The 15,254-nt window shown below is 37.5% G+C and overlaps 1 protein-coding gene across 1 annotated transcript in view; it reads left to right on the forward strand.

The window, feature by feature from the left end:
- The window catches only part of LOC149540283 (putative UDP-arabinose 4-epimerase 2), a 34,197-nt gene extending 23,755 nt beyond the window's left edge, over positions 1–10,442 (forward strand). Inside the window, exons 9-10 of the mRNA XM_089801420.1 lie at positions 9,518–9,662; positions 9,789–10,442. Of these exons, the coding sequence (XP_089657546.1) occupies positions 9,518–9,662; positions 9,789–10,030 (387 nt within the window). The 3' untranslated portion in view covers positions 10,031–10,442. The remainder of the gene's footprint in view (positions 1–9,517; positions 9,663–9,788) is intronic.
- Positions 10,443–15,254: the final 4,812 nt, after the last annotated feature.

Here is a 15,254-nt window from a genome sequence, read left to right on the forward strand (position 1 = left end):
TCGATGACGTACTTTCGCCCTTTGCTTTCAAGTGATAAAGTATTTTTCTTCCAATCGTGCTTTGCCTTGGCTTGTATCAACCACCCTCGGCCCAGAATGGCATCATATCCTCTCCGCTCTAGTGGGATCACGACGAAATCCAACAAGAATGGCTGTGTTCCAATCGTCACTAGTTGTGCTGTCAAGACTCCCAATGGCTTGATTCCATGTTGATTGGCCGTTAGCAGCTGGAATGTAGGTGGCCATAATGTCGGTTGTCCCAAGCTTTTCCAGGTGTCTTCAGGCAACACATTGACACCGGACCCTCTGTCCACAATCGTTTCCGTCAATACAGTCCTGAGAATTCCCATTTCGACGACTGCCGGGTGGCATCCGGATGAGAGGGCTAACAGCATCGGATCCTCTGCACTTGCGCCACTTTCCTTCTCCTTTTTGTCTGCTGTACTTGCTCCACTTTCTTGCTCCCTTCCATGTTCTCTTGGTAGTTTAGCAGCGGGAATGATGTTTGTGAGTGCCGATCAGAGCTGAGGCATAGTGAGCAACAAATCATTTATCCTGACGGGTACCTCGGCTTGCAATATTTGTCGTACGATGTTCTTTTGTGCACAGTTCTGTACGGGGGTACCAGGCGTGTCCTTCAAGTGTGCCGTTTCTACCAGCGTTGCTCTCTGGATCTCTGCGTGGGCTTCCTCTAGTCTCTTCTTTTCCTCCGTCGGATTAGGGTAGAGCTTCGCCTGTTTTCGAGTGATTGCCAGAACTTCTTCCTCGTCCATCCTGATAGTAATCAAGTTTACTCCGGACTTTGGGCACTTAGCATCATCATGATCACTAGGTCCACACCATCGGCATAGCAACTTCGGTGTGTTCGCCATTGTGCACTCTCGGGCAAAGTGACCCCACAGATTGCATGCGCGACATTGAACTATTGGCCGACTATTCGCATCATATTGAATTCGACTCCTTCTGCCATTATTGTTGTTGCTGCTATTGTTGTTGTTTTGCCCTTTGCTATTATTCTTGTACCCACCCAAAGTGGCACCATCAATGTTTGCATTTCTGTTCCCTGTTGACGTGGAGGCTGCCTGTGTAAGAAGCACCTGCGGAGATCCTCTGGTTTTCATGTTAAAGGGGCATTCCTTTGTCGAATGGCCCATGATTTGACAAATGTCGCAGAATTGGTTCTTTGGACAAGATCCTTTAGTATGACCGTCGGTTTTACACTCTGTGCACCACAGCTCACTGCTCTTTGTCTCCTGCATATTTTTAAACTCCATCATGCGGATCATGTCCTTTTGTAGGGCGCGAACCTTCTTGCTACTGCATTCATCGTCGTTGCTATCTTCTCCTGAAGATGCGTCGTCATCTGAATCGGACGAGCTACTCTTCTTCTTCTTCTTCTTTGTCTTCTGCTCACTTTCGAGGTTCATTGCCCGATTGTACGCTTCAATGTATGTCGATGGTTGCACAATCTTCATCTTCTTTCGCAGTTTCGGGCGAAGGCCTTCAATGAACCATCTCTTTTGTAGCCCATCAACCGACTTATTCTCCATTTTATTGATCAGGTCCTTTAACTTCCTGGCGAAGACTCAGACTGTTTCACTCTTCCCTTACTTAGTATTGAATATCTCCGCTACAATCTCATTATCGTCTCGCAATATTTGAAATTTCGCAATAAATTCCTTCTTAATATTATCCCAACTGTTTAACTTTTGTGGATCTGTCTCAATAAACCAATCAATTGCAACACCCCGTAGGGTAGCGAGAAATTGTCGGATCCATTCGTTTCTATCTGTTATGCCATTTGCCCTCCAAATCATTTCACATGTTTTATAATGTTGAATCGGATCGGCAGTTCCTTCACCATCAAATTTAGGCAACTTTTCTTTTGGTCTTGCCATTATTATGAGATGTTGTGGGTTTTGTTGTGTACCTGTGTTGTTTTGCACTCCCACGTTGTTTTGCACTCTTGCGCTGTTCTAAATACCCGTGCTGTTTTGTACACCCATGCTATTTTGTACACTCGCGCTATTTCGCACACTTGCATTGTTCCGCACACTCGCGTTGTTTTCAACACCCGCGCTGTTTTCGACAGTCGCGCTATTTGGTGAAGAAGGGTTTTCGTCAACTAAAGCTCTCTGTTCCGGAAGTATATCTCGGACGAAGAGTTCACTTCACGCTCGTGCTCCCTTGGCACTCCGAGCCGTGCGAGTCGATCCCCTTCCGTCTGGATTCTCTTCCCCTTGGCGTACACAGGTTCAGAAACTCCTCCCTTCTTCCACCAAATCGAGCCGTTGTCGAGTCTCTTCCAACAATTTTTCAGTGCTTCTGTGGCCGTCGGTAACTTGCTGAAATCTCCGTCTACGTTTAGCCTATTGTGCCAAAATTAAAGTTTCTTGCGCTGCACGTAATTCATTCTTTTCCTTCAACTTATTCTTATTCTTGTTCAACTGATTCGGCATTTAATCTTCATCCGTCTGTCTGTGTACCAGGTCATTCGGGCAACGGTGCCAAATGTTTTCCGTACTGGGTAAAAAAATCAATGCACAGACCATAGATATGAATAGTAGAACTTATTATTATTATTCGCATATGCCAAACAGTACATTATGCTCAATAAGATTTGATGATTACAATGCTTCCCGAAGGGGGTATAAATACTTTCCGAAGAACCTTCTTGAAGGGGTCCGTTAGCTACATGACAAGAACCTTTCCGAAGGGACCCGTCGGCTACATACAAGAACCTTCCCGAAGGGGTCCGTTGGCTACATACAAGAACCTTTCCGAAGGGACCGGTCGGCTGATACACAATTTCTACTGACGACAAAGATACGACCCTCTTCCTTATCCTTCTCACCCCTTCTAAGAAAACTGAGATGTTTCTGAGAGGTGGAAGAGACAATGACACCCTCTGATTTGTTTTGTTAAAATTAAAATTGGGGCATCTTGGCATTCTAGGGAGATTAGGGTTTCCTCAGATGCTGTACCTTTTAAACAAAAGAAAACATAGAAGATTTTTATGTGCTTCTTGTGACTGAATCAAGCCTTTGCAGACAAGGTACAGAGGAGAGTTATAGATTTTGGTGGTCTTCCTGATTCAATGAAGCCATATCCAGCACACAGTTACCAGGATTTGTCACAATTGATTTCATCTTTTTTGCACAGGAACTGGAACGAGTTATTCCTCAGACAAATTTGAGCTGAATCAAAATGCATTTACAAAAAAAGATAAACATCAACTCCTGGGCATCTATTTTAGTTGCAAGAATGTAGAGAGGTGAGTGTTGCTGGTTAGAAGCAAGGAATGAAATGTACTGGCATAAATGAAAGGGGATATGTTGAATGGAAACTGGATGGTAAACTTGTGGTCATCTAAGGTCTGTTTTTGAATGCCAGCTAGGAATCTCATTTAGATGAAATGTTAATTCAACATTAAACTAGTAAGAATTGAGAGGCTGCCTACAACAAGAGATTCTTATCCTATGGTTTTAGTTGGAAATACATCCAACCATTCAATATGTTACCATATTTAACACACTTTCCCAACAGATTAAATTCATCAACTTTATGATCAAATTTGCCTCCGTCTGACATTCACCCAGACACCAACATGGTCCCCTTTGTGCAGATGTAGAGAAGTTGTAAGTGTAATATACTTCATATAGGTACATGTTCTATATTTAAATCTTAAACACTTTTTAAATATAGTTTCTTTTAGTTTTTCCAAGTTAAGTTGTTTGTATTTTCAAAATTAAAAAGTAAAACATTTGTATATTATTTTAATAGCCATCCCCAAAACCCTAGAAACCTTGTGCTCCCATTGCCAAAACTTGGAGAAGCTAGTTTTCAATGATGGTTAGGAACTAGGAGCACTACATAGCATAAATCACTGCCTCACATTGTGAGCTTTAGGCCGAATGATGCTAGAACTTGTTCTGAGTTCTGGAGGAGTGGAAGGGACCGCTATTTGTTGGTTTTACCTTTACCCTTTGTTCCATCCTCTCCTATAGTTTCTCCTATTAAGCCATCATATCCTTGGTGCTCTTTGATTGATTTTGCATAATGACATGGCACATCTAAGTATGCAAACAATATGCTATTTGAGGCAATTAATATGTTCTAGAAACTCCGCACCATATACTTGCAAACTAAGTTGCCGGTTTAGATTCTGGTACAATGCAGGCTCGAGATTCGGGTTTGGAATTTGTCCAAATTTTTTTGGGGTTGGTTTTGAGTTTGTGTTGAGTTCGTCCGTACAAGGTTTAAAAAAAAAAAGTGCGCTGCAGCAAATAAGTTCATACACCACTATGCTAATATTAAAGCATTTTAGCAAAATACACCCCCACATATATTAATGATTTAGTTTGAATGACATAGCAAAATGTCAAAAAACACCACCATATCATTGTTTTAGTTTGAATGACAAAAACAATAGTGTCAAGTGTCAACAATAATAATCAGTCAAAAATCATAAAAAAAAGCATCATCATTTTCTGCTGTGGCAGTTTAGAAGCAAAAATAGTGCCACTAGCATCAGTACTAGCAGCCTCAAGCCTGACCTCAACATCACTAAGTATTTCACGATCACTATCATCAATTGCAAGTGCATCAGAGTGCGCTTCCAACTCTGCAAACTCTGGTGCAACATCCCATTGCTTTCCCCTTTTTGGTAAGTATTTTCTTTGTGTGTTGAGAGTCTCAAGTTTGAATGTGTAAAGACCAAGTTTACTGCCTTGAGTTTAGTCAGTTGTGTTTTATTGAGTGGATGAAGGAGTATGTGCTCTAGTTCCCCTCTCAGATGATGATGAACTAGCAACCTATCAAGATTTACAAATTTGAAATTAGAGAGTTAGGAGTTTTGAATAAAAAAGATCTATAACAAATTTCATCAATATTTATTAACAAGAATTTAGAAATTAGGATCTAAAGAGTAAAGAACTCGTGATAAAAAATTTATGGCAATGGGTTGCAAGTGCTGGTATGCTTGTCCATGGAAGTACCAACATTTATGAGCATCAACATTGATTTTGTCTTCAAGAGCTTCAAGATCACAACCATTGGTGCTCGCGAAACTCATGAATTCAGGTCTCATTGCAGCTCTTAAGTGCTTGGGAAAGAGTTTTTGAAGGGCTTGCTTGTACGGTTGAGCGACTTGAGGATCTCTATTTGGGGCAACTCTAGTGATACTCCCCCCTAAAGATTGATTGGCTATAGAATTTGGAGCTCAATTCAAAGGCAAGTAGATGCAAAGGGGTGGTCATTTTATTCCATCTCTCCACCATGGTTACTTAAAGCTTTTTGAAGAAATTTTCATCAGGATCTTCCTCTTTCTCATTTATGATATTTCTAATATCTTCAATCATGGAGTCAATGCCATCATATACCTCACCTAAGCAAGGCCTATCCATGTCAGTGTATCGGATCATGCTCAATATAGGCTCGGTTAACTTTAAAAGATACTCAACACAATCCCACTAAGAGTCATCTAGTATCAATGTCTTAATGAAACTTGCCTTAGCACTATTAGATTGCTTCCATATGCTCTAATTAGCACTGGTTATCATTCTAGACAATGCCTCTTTAATCTTGACAAGGCATCTCAATACAATAGTGTTGGAGGCAAACTTTGTCTCGACAACCTATTTTATTTTTAAGATCAAAACAATAATAAGTTAAAGTCAAGATTAAATTAAAATTTAAAAAAATGGAAAGTTTATTAAGCTAAAGTAACTAGAATTCTAAAATATGTTAAAACTTCACACAATTGAACTTACCTTCAAGAACTCTAATTTTGAGAATTTTCTAAATATGGTTTGTGACAAACATTTGGATCTCTTTTGCCCCTTCGTACATTTTTTTAATCCACTCAATCTTATTGCCTTTTTTTTTGCTGCATTAGTTTGAGCGAGTGCACTACACATGGTGTCCAAAAATGTGTTCGAAGTGCTCCTCAACCAATAAGCAGATAGCCCCGCAATTCTTGCATTGTAGGTAATTACTTGAACAACATTTCGAGGGTCAACTTGCTCAATGGCTTGGATGAGAATGTTGGGAATGAAAGGGCCATCCTTCATCTCTCCTTCACAATCCACATCTTTTAGAAACATTGCACCTGTTGTGGACATTGCAATAACATTCACCAAAGGACAATTCTCACATCTTTCCATCCATCAAATACTATGGTCACACCCGTTTCAATCCACGAATATCCATGAATCCTTGACTGGCTGCATGGCACTCTCTACATTGCTCACCTCTCTATCCAATAAAGTGGTTCATACCTTTCATAACTCGGGCTCGTGAACCCCTTTGGAGCCTCATTAATTGATCTCACCAATTTTATTCTAGTAGTGTGAGTGAACAACATTAAACTCCAATCCACATGCATAGATGCATCTTGCTTGCTCGGCAATATCTCTTACTTCATTTTGAAATGATGTTTCGAAGGACCCCATTGCACTCTTCATTGCAATTGGTACATGAGGAGCACACAAGAATGGATGACCCTCTACGGTTGGTTCATTGAGACTGGAAGCTGAAGACATAGATGATGTTCTTGCATTTTTCCTAACACTTTGCAAAGGATGTGAACTTGCCTTCTTGAGTGCTTCATCTGCTTGTTTTTGTTCTCAAATATATTTTTTTACAATGTGGTTTGGAAGAAAGGTTTTAGGTAGCACCCCATTAACTCCTGATTTCCCTGTACAAAATTGAATGCCTTTATGAGGAATAAAGCACAAATATGTTTTCACTCTACTATAAGAGCTACTAAATTCCTCCTTGCAGTGGCTGCAAATCCACATATAACCTCCTCTACCTGACATTGATTGAACCATTTCTACATATTTCTAAAGTGGGGAGCATCAACCTATTTTGAAGCGTGAGTTTCCGGTTGTAGAGACACTTGCAGCCATTCTTTGAATCTACAAATAACACACAACAAATATGAAAAAAGCTCATTTCATTTTGTAAAGACATCACATTAACAATGTCACAAAAGATTTTCTCAGTCCATGGATGTAAATGAATATGGGAAAGTTCTGTTTGTTTCTGTGGATCTCATTTCAATATTACTATTAGCCTTCAGATGTGCAAATCAAATTATGTTAACACTAACAATGAATGGGTCAGATCTTAGTTAGATTTTCTACTGTTTGAGCAAGCATTTTCTTGCTACAATTATGCATATTCATATAGGTATAAGCTTGGATTTACTTAACTTATTTGAAATTTAAAAAACGAACAACCTACTTGTGAGTTTGGAGATGTGGGAAATGTCTGTTGATGCCAAAGAGGCATTCAAAAAATGCTACTGCTGCCATCTGCTTTGCCCTTTTGATACCTGTTGTTTGCCATCTGTTGTTGCCCTGTATAAGTGTTTTAAAACTGTTGTTCCCTGCAGTTGCGGTGGTGAGTTTCCTGCCGTACATGGAGCCTATTGTTGCTGTGGTTAGTGTTCAAAACAGTTGCGTAACTCAAGCTTTTTCCTGTCAGTCAAAAGCCAACAACTCTTTTAGGTTAAAACGTTAAAAGAAAGCCAAAAAACATATTCAAATATGTTATTTTAGAGTCACAATTTGACCTGTGACTCAAATTCACACTGAAGTCGCTCAGTAGTCATTCCAGGTTCACATGGGCAGAATGAAAGGAAAAAATTGCTTGAAGTCGGCCAGGGTCCTGCACAATTTTTGAATGGATTTCTCTGTCTGCACTTCACTTCTGGGCAATTTCGAACCAACTATGACTTCAAGTTAATCGAATGGCAACTTGGACTTGCAGGGAGAAAGGTGGCAAGTTAGCTTGCAAAATATTTGTGTTATCTTCTCCCCTTGATTCCCATGCTGCTAGGCAGAGTCTTTTCTTTATGTCAGTGATATATTATTAATGTAAAACCTACTTGGCTGAGAGTAAAAATATGGTGGTACGGTTATTTTACGAATCTTGATTCTAAAGACAAACAAATAACGGATAAGGAGAAAATTAAAATATAGGAACAAAGGAAAAGAAAATAATTTCCTAGAAAATAAATTGACAAGTGAAGGAAAAAAAGTATGAGAGAAAGAAAGAGGAAAGGGTTCGTTCCATTTGGCATTTATGTTAACTGGATGCTGGACTTTGAAAGAAAAAAATATGTGCAGCATGAACCCGACTCTCTACATCACCTCTTGTGTTGCACAAAACTTTCAATCGAGCTGCACCCAGCTGTTGCACAAGAAAGATCGACTCCTTTAAAGAGAGAAGTGAAAAGTAAGAGCAAACAAGGAGAATGTGGATACCCTGAGTAAGTCAAAAAATGGTTGTAATGCTCATGGGGCCTTTTTAAATTGTCTTAGATACCTTTTATGTTTAGTTTTTTCTGTCTTTTTTCAAAAAGAAAGTTTTCTATCCTGCCTTTAAAACACAGAAGTGTAAGTTATTCTGATCTAAAATTTTGAGGATTCTGAGTTGAGGCCACAGTGAGTCTGGTCAGGTTCTCACAACACTTAAAACTCTACTTTTTAAAGTGCACTCTTTATTTATTTAACTAAATACACTGGAAGCTGTATTAGAGTAGACAGATTTGCATTCAGAAGATGCCATTGTGTCATTCAAAATTTCACTGTGCCACTTCATGTGTCAAATTTGAATCTGCAATATATCTAGTTTAGTGGTTTACCGGGTTTCCAATACAATGCTAGAATTCTTGAATACTGCCGTTACAAACGTGTCAAGTCCTATTAGATGGGCTTGAGCCTAAAGCTGTAAATCTCAGAATTGCAAACTGTTCTGATCTGGAACTTGGAGGATTATGAATTGAGGCCACAACCTTACCCACACTGTCTTGTACTAGCCTTTTGATCAGGTCCTTGGTGATTCTCACAACACTTGTTCAAACTCTACTTCTTAAAACTCCTCTCTCTAATAATTTAACTCAATACCCTGAAACTGTATGAGGCTAGACAGAGATTCACATTTTCTAGAAGATGCTAATGTGCCATCAAAATTCCACTGTGCCACTTCAGGTGTCAAATATTGACCTGCAACATCTCTGGTTTAGTGGGTTAAGCCAACACATTGAGTCCAGGTTAGCATATCCAGTGTTAGGTTTCTCGAGTATTATTAATTTAATATACAATGCTATAATTCTTGAATACTATTGATACAAACATATCAAGTCCTATTAGTTGGGCTTGAGCCTAAAGCTCCAAATCGCCTTGGGAAGCAGCAATGTCTGCATGGATTATGATACTGTTAAATAACATTGTGGAAGTGAGTACATTCACGGTACCAATAAAATCTGGAATTGTTTTGGGGATAAATATATATGGACTGGAGATCTTAAATGACATCTGAAATCTTTACCTTCATTAGTTCGCACCAATTTTTTTAATTAAAATATTTAGTTTTGTGATGTTCAAAAAACCAGTCATTCAAGGCCAATTTCAGATCTCCAAACTATTAATATTTCATTATTAATGTAGAGATCATTGCCATGAAAGTAATCTGATTGTGAGGGTTTCTTTGTCCTCGCATATTGCAGGTTAGAGGAACAGATTATAGCACCCCTGATGGTACCTGTATTAGAGATTACATTGATGTGACTGACTTGGTGGATGCACACGTTAAAGCCTTGGCTAGTGCTCGTCATGGTGAAGTACATATATATAATGTTGGCACTGGCAAAGGTATGCAAGATGTGACACTAAACCTGGTTCTTTATTGTTTCTTTCTTGTCAGATTTACTTACTAGTATAATTGATACTTTTTGTGGGTATGCTCATGCTTCATTCACATTATTTTCATGTCAATAGGGAGGTCTGTCAAGGAATTTGTAGAAGCTTGTAAGGCTGCAACAGGAGTCAACATAACAGTAGACTATCTTGATAGGCGACCTGGAGATTATGCAGAAGTGTATAGTGACCCTTCTAAAATTTATCAGGAGCTGAACTGGACTGCAAAACATACTGATCTCAAGAAAAGCCTCAGTGTAGCCTGGGAGTGGCAGAAAAAGCACTCCAATGGATATGGTTTGTCATCCATGGCCTTAATTTGATTTTCTTAAGTTATACACAGTTCATTATCGATCGGTTGCAATTCATTGGTACGAAATGCCCTTGGTTATCCTACGATTCTGGGATAAGCCAACTTGTTTCGAATGTACAGTATCAGGAAGTGAAAATGGGTGTTTTTAGGAAATAATTGGCTGCCGGAGTATTTATTTAGCTTATTCTTTTCATCCAGCTTGGATGCCTAGTCAAGATCTATTCCATTTATTTGTATTCCTGGTGGAAGGTGTGCATTTTACAAAGATGCAGATCCTATAGATTTTGTATGTTTATTGAAACTAGTCAAGCAAAGATTCTGCTTTGAATCCCATTGTAAGCTTTATCAAGGTTAGGAGTTTAAAGCCTTGTGAAGTGTTATTTTTCAAATGGGAAGCAGTCATTAAATTATAGAAATAAAAACTATGGGCAATGCATGATGATGTAACATTGGAATAATATTATGAACTCGAAACCCACTAATAGTCAAAGCAACCTCAAAATGTGATAACTAGTTCCTGCTAACATGGTTGAAGAAATATGAGGATAATTTTTCAAAACGAGTAAAGAACCAATGGGCTCATGAATAGTTTCATAGACTGGGCGGCCTATATAGAATACTTTTATAAAACATGACTAATCTTTTAGGAAAGTATAAATTATTAGTAGTACTGTTGACCTTTCTTTTAGATTGTTTTGAAAATGGCTGAAAAGGAAAAGGCTACAACCTATTTATCAAGTAAAATAAAATAATCACTATGTATTGGGGATTGACACAGCATTCAGCAGTACCTCTCTCTTAAACTTGGCCCAGTGTTTGGAACAAAATTTCCTGTAATTTAAAATGTCATTTTCAGGAACTGAAGTGCAATGATATTATCATGCTGTTTATTTCTAGATGTTGGAGAGCGTAAGTGAAAAAAATAAAGTCCTGTTAAATAGGCCAAGAAGGAATCACTTTCAGATCAATTTAGTTGCCTTGACAATAATGTTGCTCAAGAATTACCATTCTTGTAAGTGTTCAGCAAAGAGGATTTCTGAATGTGCTCCATGAGCTTATAAAGTTGAATGTGCTATTTTTCAATGGCCTAGAGCATTGAGAATATGTTCCGTTTCAATTTTCAGTTCTAATATAATTCAGTGAGGAATCATGTAATGTCAATGTTAGTGTTACCTTGGATAATGCTTTTTTCATTCATTTACTACAAGTCATCATTTTACATCATAATTATTGATTCTAGAAGGATATTCCAAAATTTGCACTTAATCTAGTGGCTACTAGAGAATTCCCAATTTCAATTATCTCTAAGTTGTACTCCTCTTTAGAGAGATCGTATTCTTGTGATAACCAGTTAGGTCTGAACATATTAAGACAAAGGACACTATGAATTGAATCCTCCTCCTACGAATGGGCCGAGATCTCCACAATTTAGTACATTCTTCACAAAGGTATGATGACTCCTTCCTTGTAGTGCATAAATGAGAATGATCATTCCTTTCTAGGGAATTCTCCAAGATATTGGAGGGTTGAAAAGTTGTGATGGAAAGCTTAAGTTTCGAGTTCACTTAGGGAGGCACTATTACTACTACGACTATCATTACAACTACGACTATGACTTCTATGACTACTACAACCATCACCACCGCCACCACTACCATTACTATTATGACCACCACCACCACCACCACCATGACTGCTACCACCACCACCATGACTGCTGCCATCACCACTACCACTATTACTAGGACTACTACTATCACTCAACTCTTAGATTTATCAACTAGATGAACATAATAAATTAGCCCTTGGTGGAGGGGTAGTTTGTATTCATCCACTATTACATCAACATGGGATTATTAAATGCACATGAGCAAGTAAAATGAAAACTAATCAATTTTATATGTTTAAGATGATTTAAAAGAGGAAAATGGTAGTAAACGACATGATTGTCTAGTGACCTTATAGAGTGAGATATTTGATCAAGTAGAACCGTACCTCATCCCAAGGAGTTGGTAAGGCCTCATGGGAAGCTTACACTCTATTTGACCAAAATTTTGTCTCCTTCAAAGGTGTCAATTTTATCTTTCATTTTAGTTTTACTTGTTTTATGGGCCTTCAATCCCTTAATTGATCAAGTATAGCGGCAGAGTGAGGTATTTGATCAAATAGTACCATACCTCATTCCAAGGAGTTGGTAAGACCTCATAGGAAATCCATGTGCTATTTGACCAAACTTTTTTGTCCTCCACAGGTTTCAATTTCCTCTTTTATGGGCTTTCATTCCCTTCATTGATCATGTAGTAGTAGTAGAGTGAAATTTTTGATCAAGTAGAACCATACTTCATCCCAAGGAGTTGGTAAGGCCTCATAAGAAGCCCACACAGTCTTTGATCAATTTTTTTTTGTCTTCTTTAAAGGTGTCAATTTTATCTTTCCTTTTAGTTTTACATGTTTTATGGGTCTTCAATCCTTTCGCCAATCCCAGAGTAGTAGTAGTCATGGTGGTGGTGGTAGTCATAGTAGTGGTGGTGGTGGTGGTGGTAGTAGTAATAGTAGTGGTGGTGGTAGTTGTAGCAATCATAGTAGTCATAGTCTTAGTAGAACTAGTGCCTCGTTAAGTGACCTTGAAACTTAAGCTTGACGTCATAACTTTTCTACCCATCCAATATCCTACCTTTGTGAACAATGTACTAATCTATGGAGGTTTTGAACGATTCATAGGAGAGGATTCAATTCATAGTATCACCTGTCCTAATATGTTGGACCTAGCTGATCATCACAAGAACATGATCTCGCTAAAATGAGTACAACTTAGAGATGAAGGAAACTAATTGAAATTGGGAATTATCTAGTAGCCACTACTGTAAGTGCAAAATTTGTAATATCATTCTACAACGAAAAATTATGATCCAAAATGACGACTTTTATTAAATGAAAAAGTATTACCCAAGATAATGCAAGTGAAATTAAGGTATATAATCAATGATTTTCTTTGTATCTACCTTGTTAAACTACATTGTATGAACAAAATTACAGCAATATGGATCTAATATTAAATAATATCCATAATCACATAATTATATTATAACCTTATTTCTAATACCATTAACAATTTCAAGGGGAAAGTTCTTCACCACCTTAAGTTTCTTAGATATTAGGTCTAATACTTGTGTTGGCTAAGAAGTCTTATTCCACTCTCTAGTGTTGTCCTTGATGACGTTGATATAATTTTTAAAAATTGATAAGAGGTTACCAAAATAAAATATGAGTACAATCACTACATCATAGAGGGTAGAATACCTTGCATTTTAGAGCTGTTCTCGCACCTGAAGAAAACATAGTAGCGTCTGCAAGATATCCACTAGAAAATATAAACAATATCAACTGGATGATATATCAAGTTAAACTCAAGTCAAATTCAGCATGAAAGTTTGAAGGTGTACAAACTCATGAGAAGATAAATCTACCATATATCCAAACACTAAGAACACTGTAGATTTGGCATATATCATAAAGAACATAGTAGCAAGATCTAATACATTACAACAACAATCATAGTAAGGTTTGAAATGACCAACTTAATACAGTTTGGGCCAAATGAGAAACTACATCTACGAGTCAACTATAGAATGCTGAATACGCATCATGAACAATGGGAACATTTAACTCATAAATGTTCCTACTAGGGAGCTCATTGATATAATCATTGAGGGGGCTGCCCTGGTGCTCTTTTTAATATTTGATTTGGAACTCCAAATGGGCATTAAAAATTGCATCATTATTCTTCCTTGAAGTAATCAAATGACCAGTATAAAGCAACGTAAGTTTGGTAAAAACTGACTGATCAAATCCAATCCTTCCTTCTAAACTCTCTATGGAGGTTTCAAGTGTGATAGTTGCCAGTGAAGTAATTAATAAAATTGAAGACACGTCTTTCAAAGGGCTTGCTCACTTTCTTCATTTAGCCTTGATACCATTTTCGTTCCTACACTTGCACACAATCCAAAGGATTTCAAACAGAAAGGGCAAGCCAAAAAAGGTAATGCTCTCATCTCTAATATAACCAACTATTGCTCTGTAACATATATTTATATATATTGCTTCATTTCTTATATATATATTCAGGCAAAGTCAAAGTCTAAACTAAAATGTATTTCTTGTCAAGGGAAATACCTTGTTTTTTTTCCATTTTACCAAGTGCTCCCCTTGGTAAGAAATATGTTTTAGTTTGAGCTTTAGCCAATACCATTATTTCATGTCTTACATGTTTGACATGTATTCAAGTGTATTACATCATGTCTTAAATGTGTTGCATATCTTTATATATTGCTTCATTCCTTGTATGTTTGATGTTTTTTTAAGGTCAGAATATCTTTTTAACCTTCCAGATCATTTCGAACTAGTACCTTTACACGATTGATTTACTCATGTATGAGAAGTTTGCATCATGATCATATCTTTCTTAATAGGCCCTACTAGATAACTAAAGACACATTGTGATAGGTTTATGTCAACTGATTGGTATCATGAGACTAGTTAAGAAAAACAAGTTACATAATTGACCACTATAACAACAACTGAGGAAGAATTACAAATTGATTTAATCACAAATCCTTTAATAGACATATTGAAAAACCTACAAGATTACTCCTAAAATAGGGAAGTTTCCACTTCAAAAATTGTAGTATGTGTTCCACATTTGATGGTCATAGAAGCCAAGGATGTTGATCAATGTGACTTTTTGAGACTATAGTTGTTGCATAGCTTCATGTTGAGAAAGGAGGAAGGATATGCTTTTTGTTTTGGGTCCCTCGTAGTTTTCTTTGTATTTTATTTTATGATATCACTTCTATTGAAGGAGAATATTTTATGGAATGAAGTGTTGTGCATGGGAAAATAGATTTATGGCCACTTGTATGACTTCTACACCGAAATTTATGCATACATAAAATATCCATTGAAATCTAGGGGTATCTTAGTTTTAGGTACAAAATTCCAATAGATTACATATGGAAAAGTACAAAGATAACATCACATTCTTAGTGGGTATAAACCATTGCTTCATGGAAGCAAGTCTTCCTAGGAAATTCTAGCTGAAAGAATTTGGTTATGAAATCATTATGAAATCACTAAATGTGGAAGAACTTATCAAGTGCCTTGTATATTTATAAAAGGAGAATTTTGAGACATTTGAAGAATTTATTGTTACAATTGTGTTGATAGGTGGTACTCTG

This window comes from Cupressus sempervirens, chromosome 9 (assembly GCF_028749045.1).
Source record: "Cupressus sempervirens isolate cs-2001-9-10 chromosome 9, ASM2874904v1, whole genome shotgun sequence".
Lineage (NCBI taxonomy): Eukaryota > Viridiplantae > Streptophyta > Pinopsida > Cupressales > Cupressaceae > Cupressus > Cupressus sempervirens.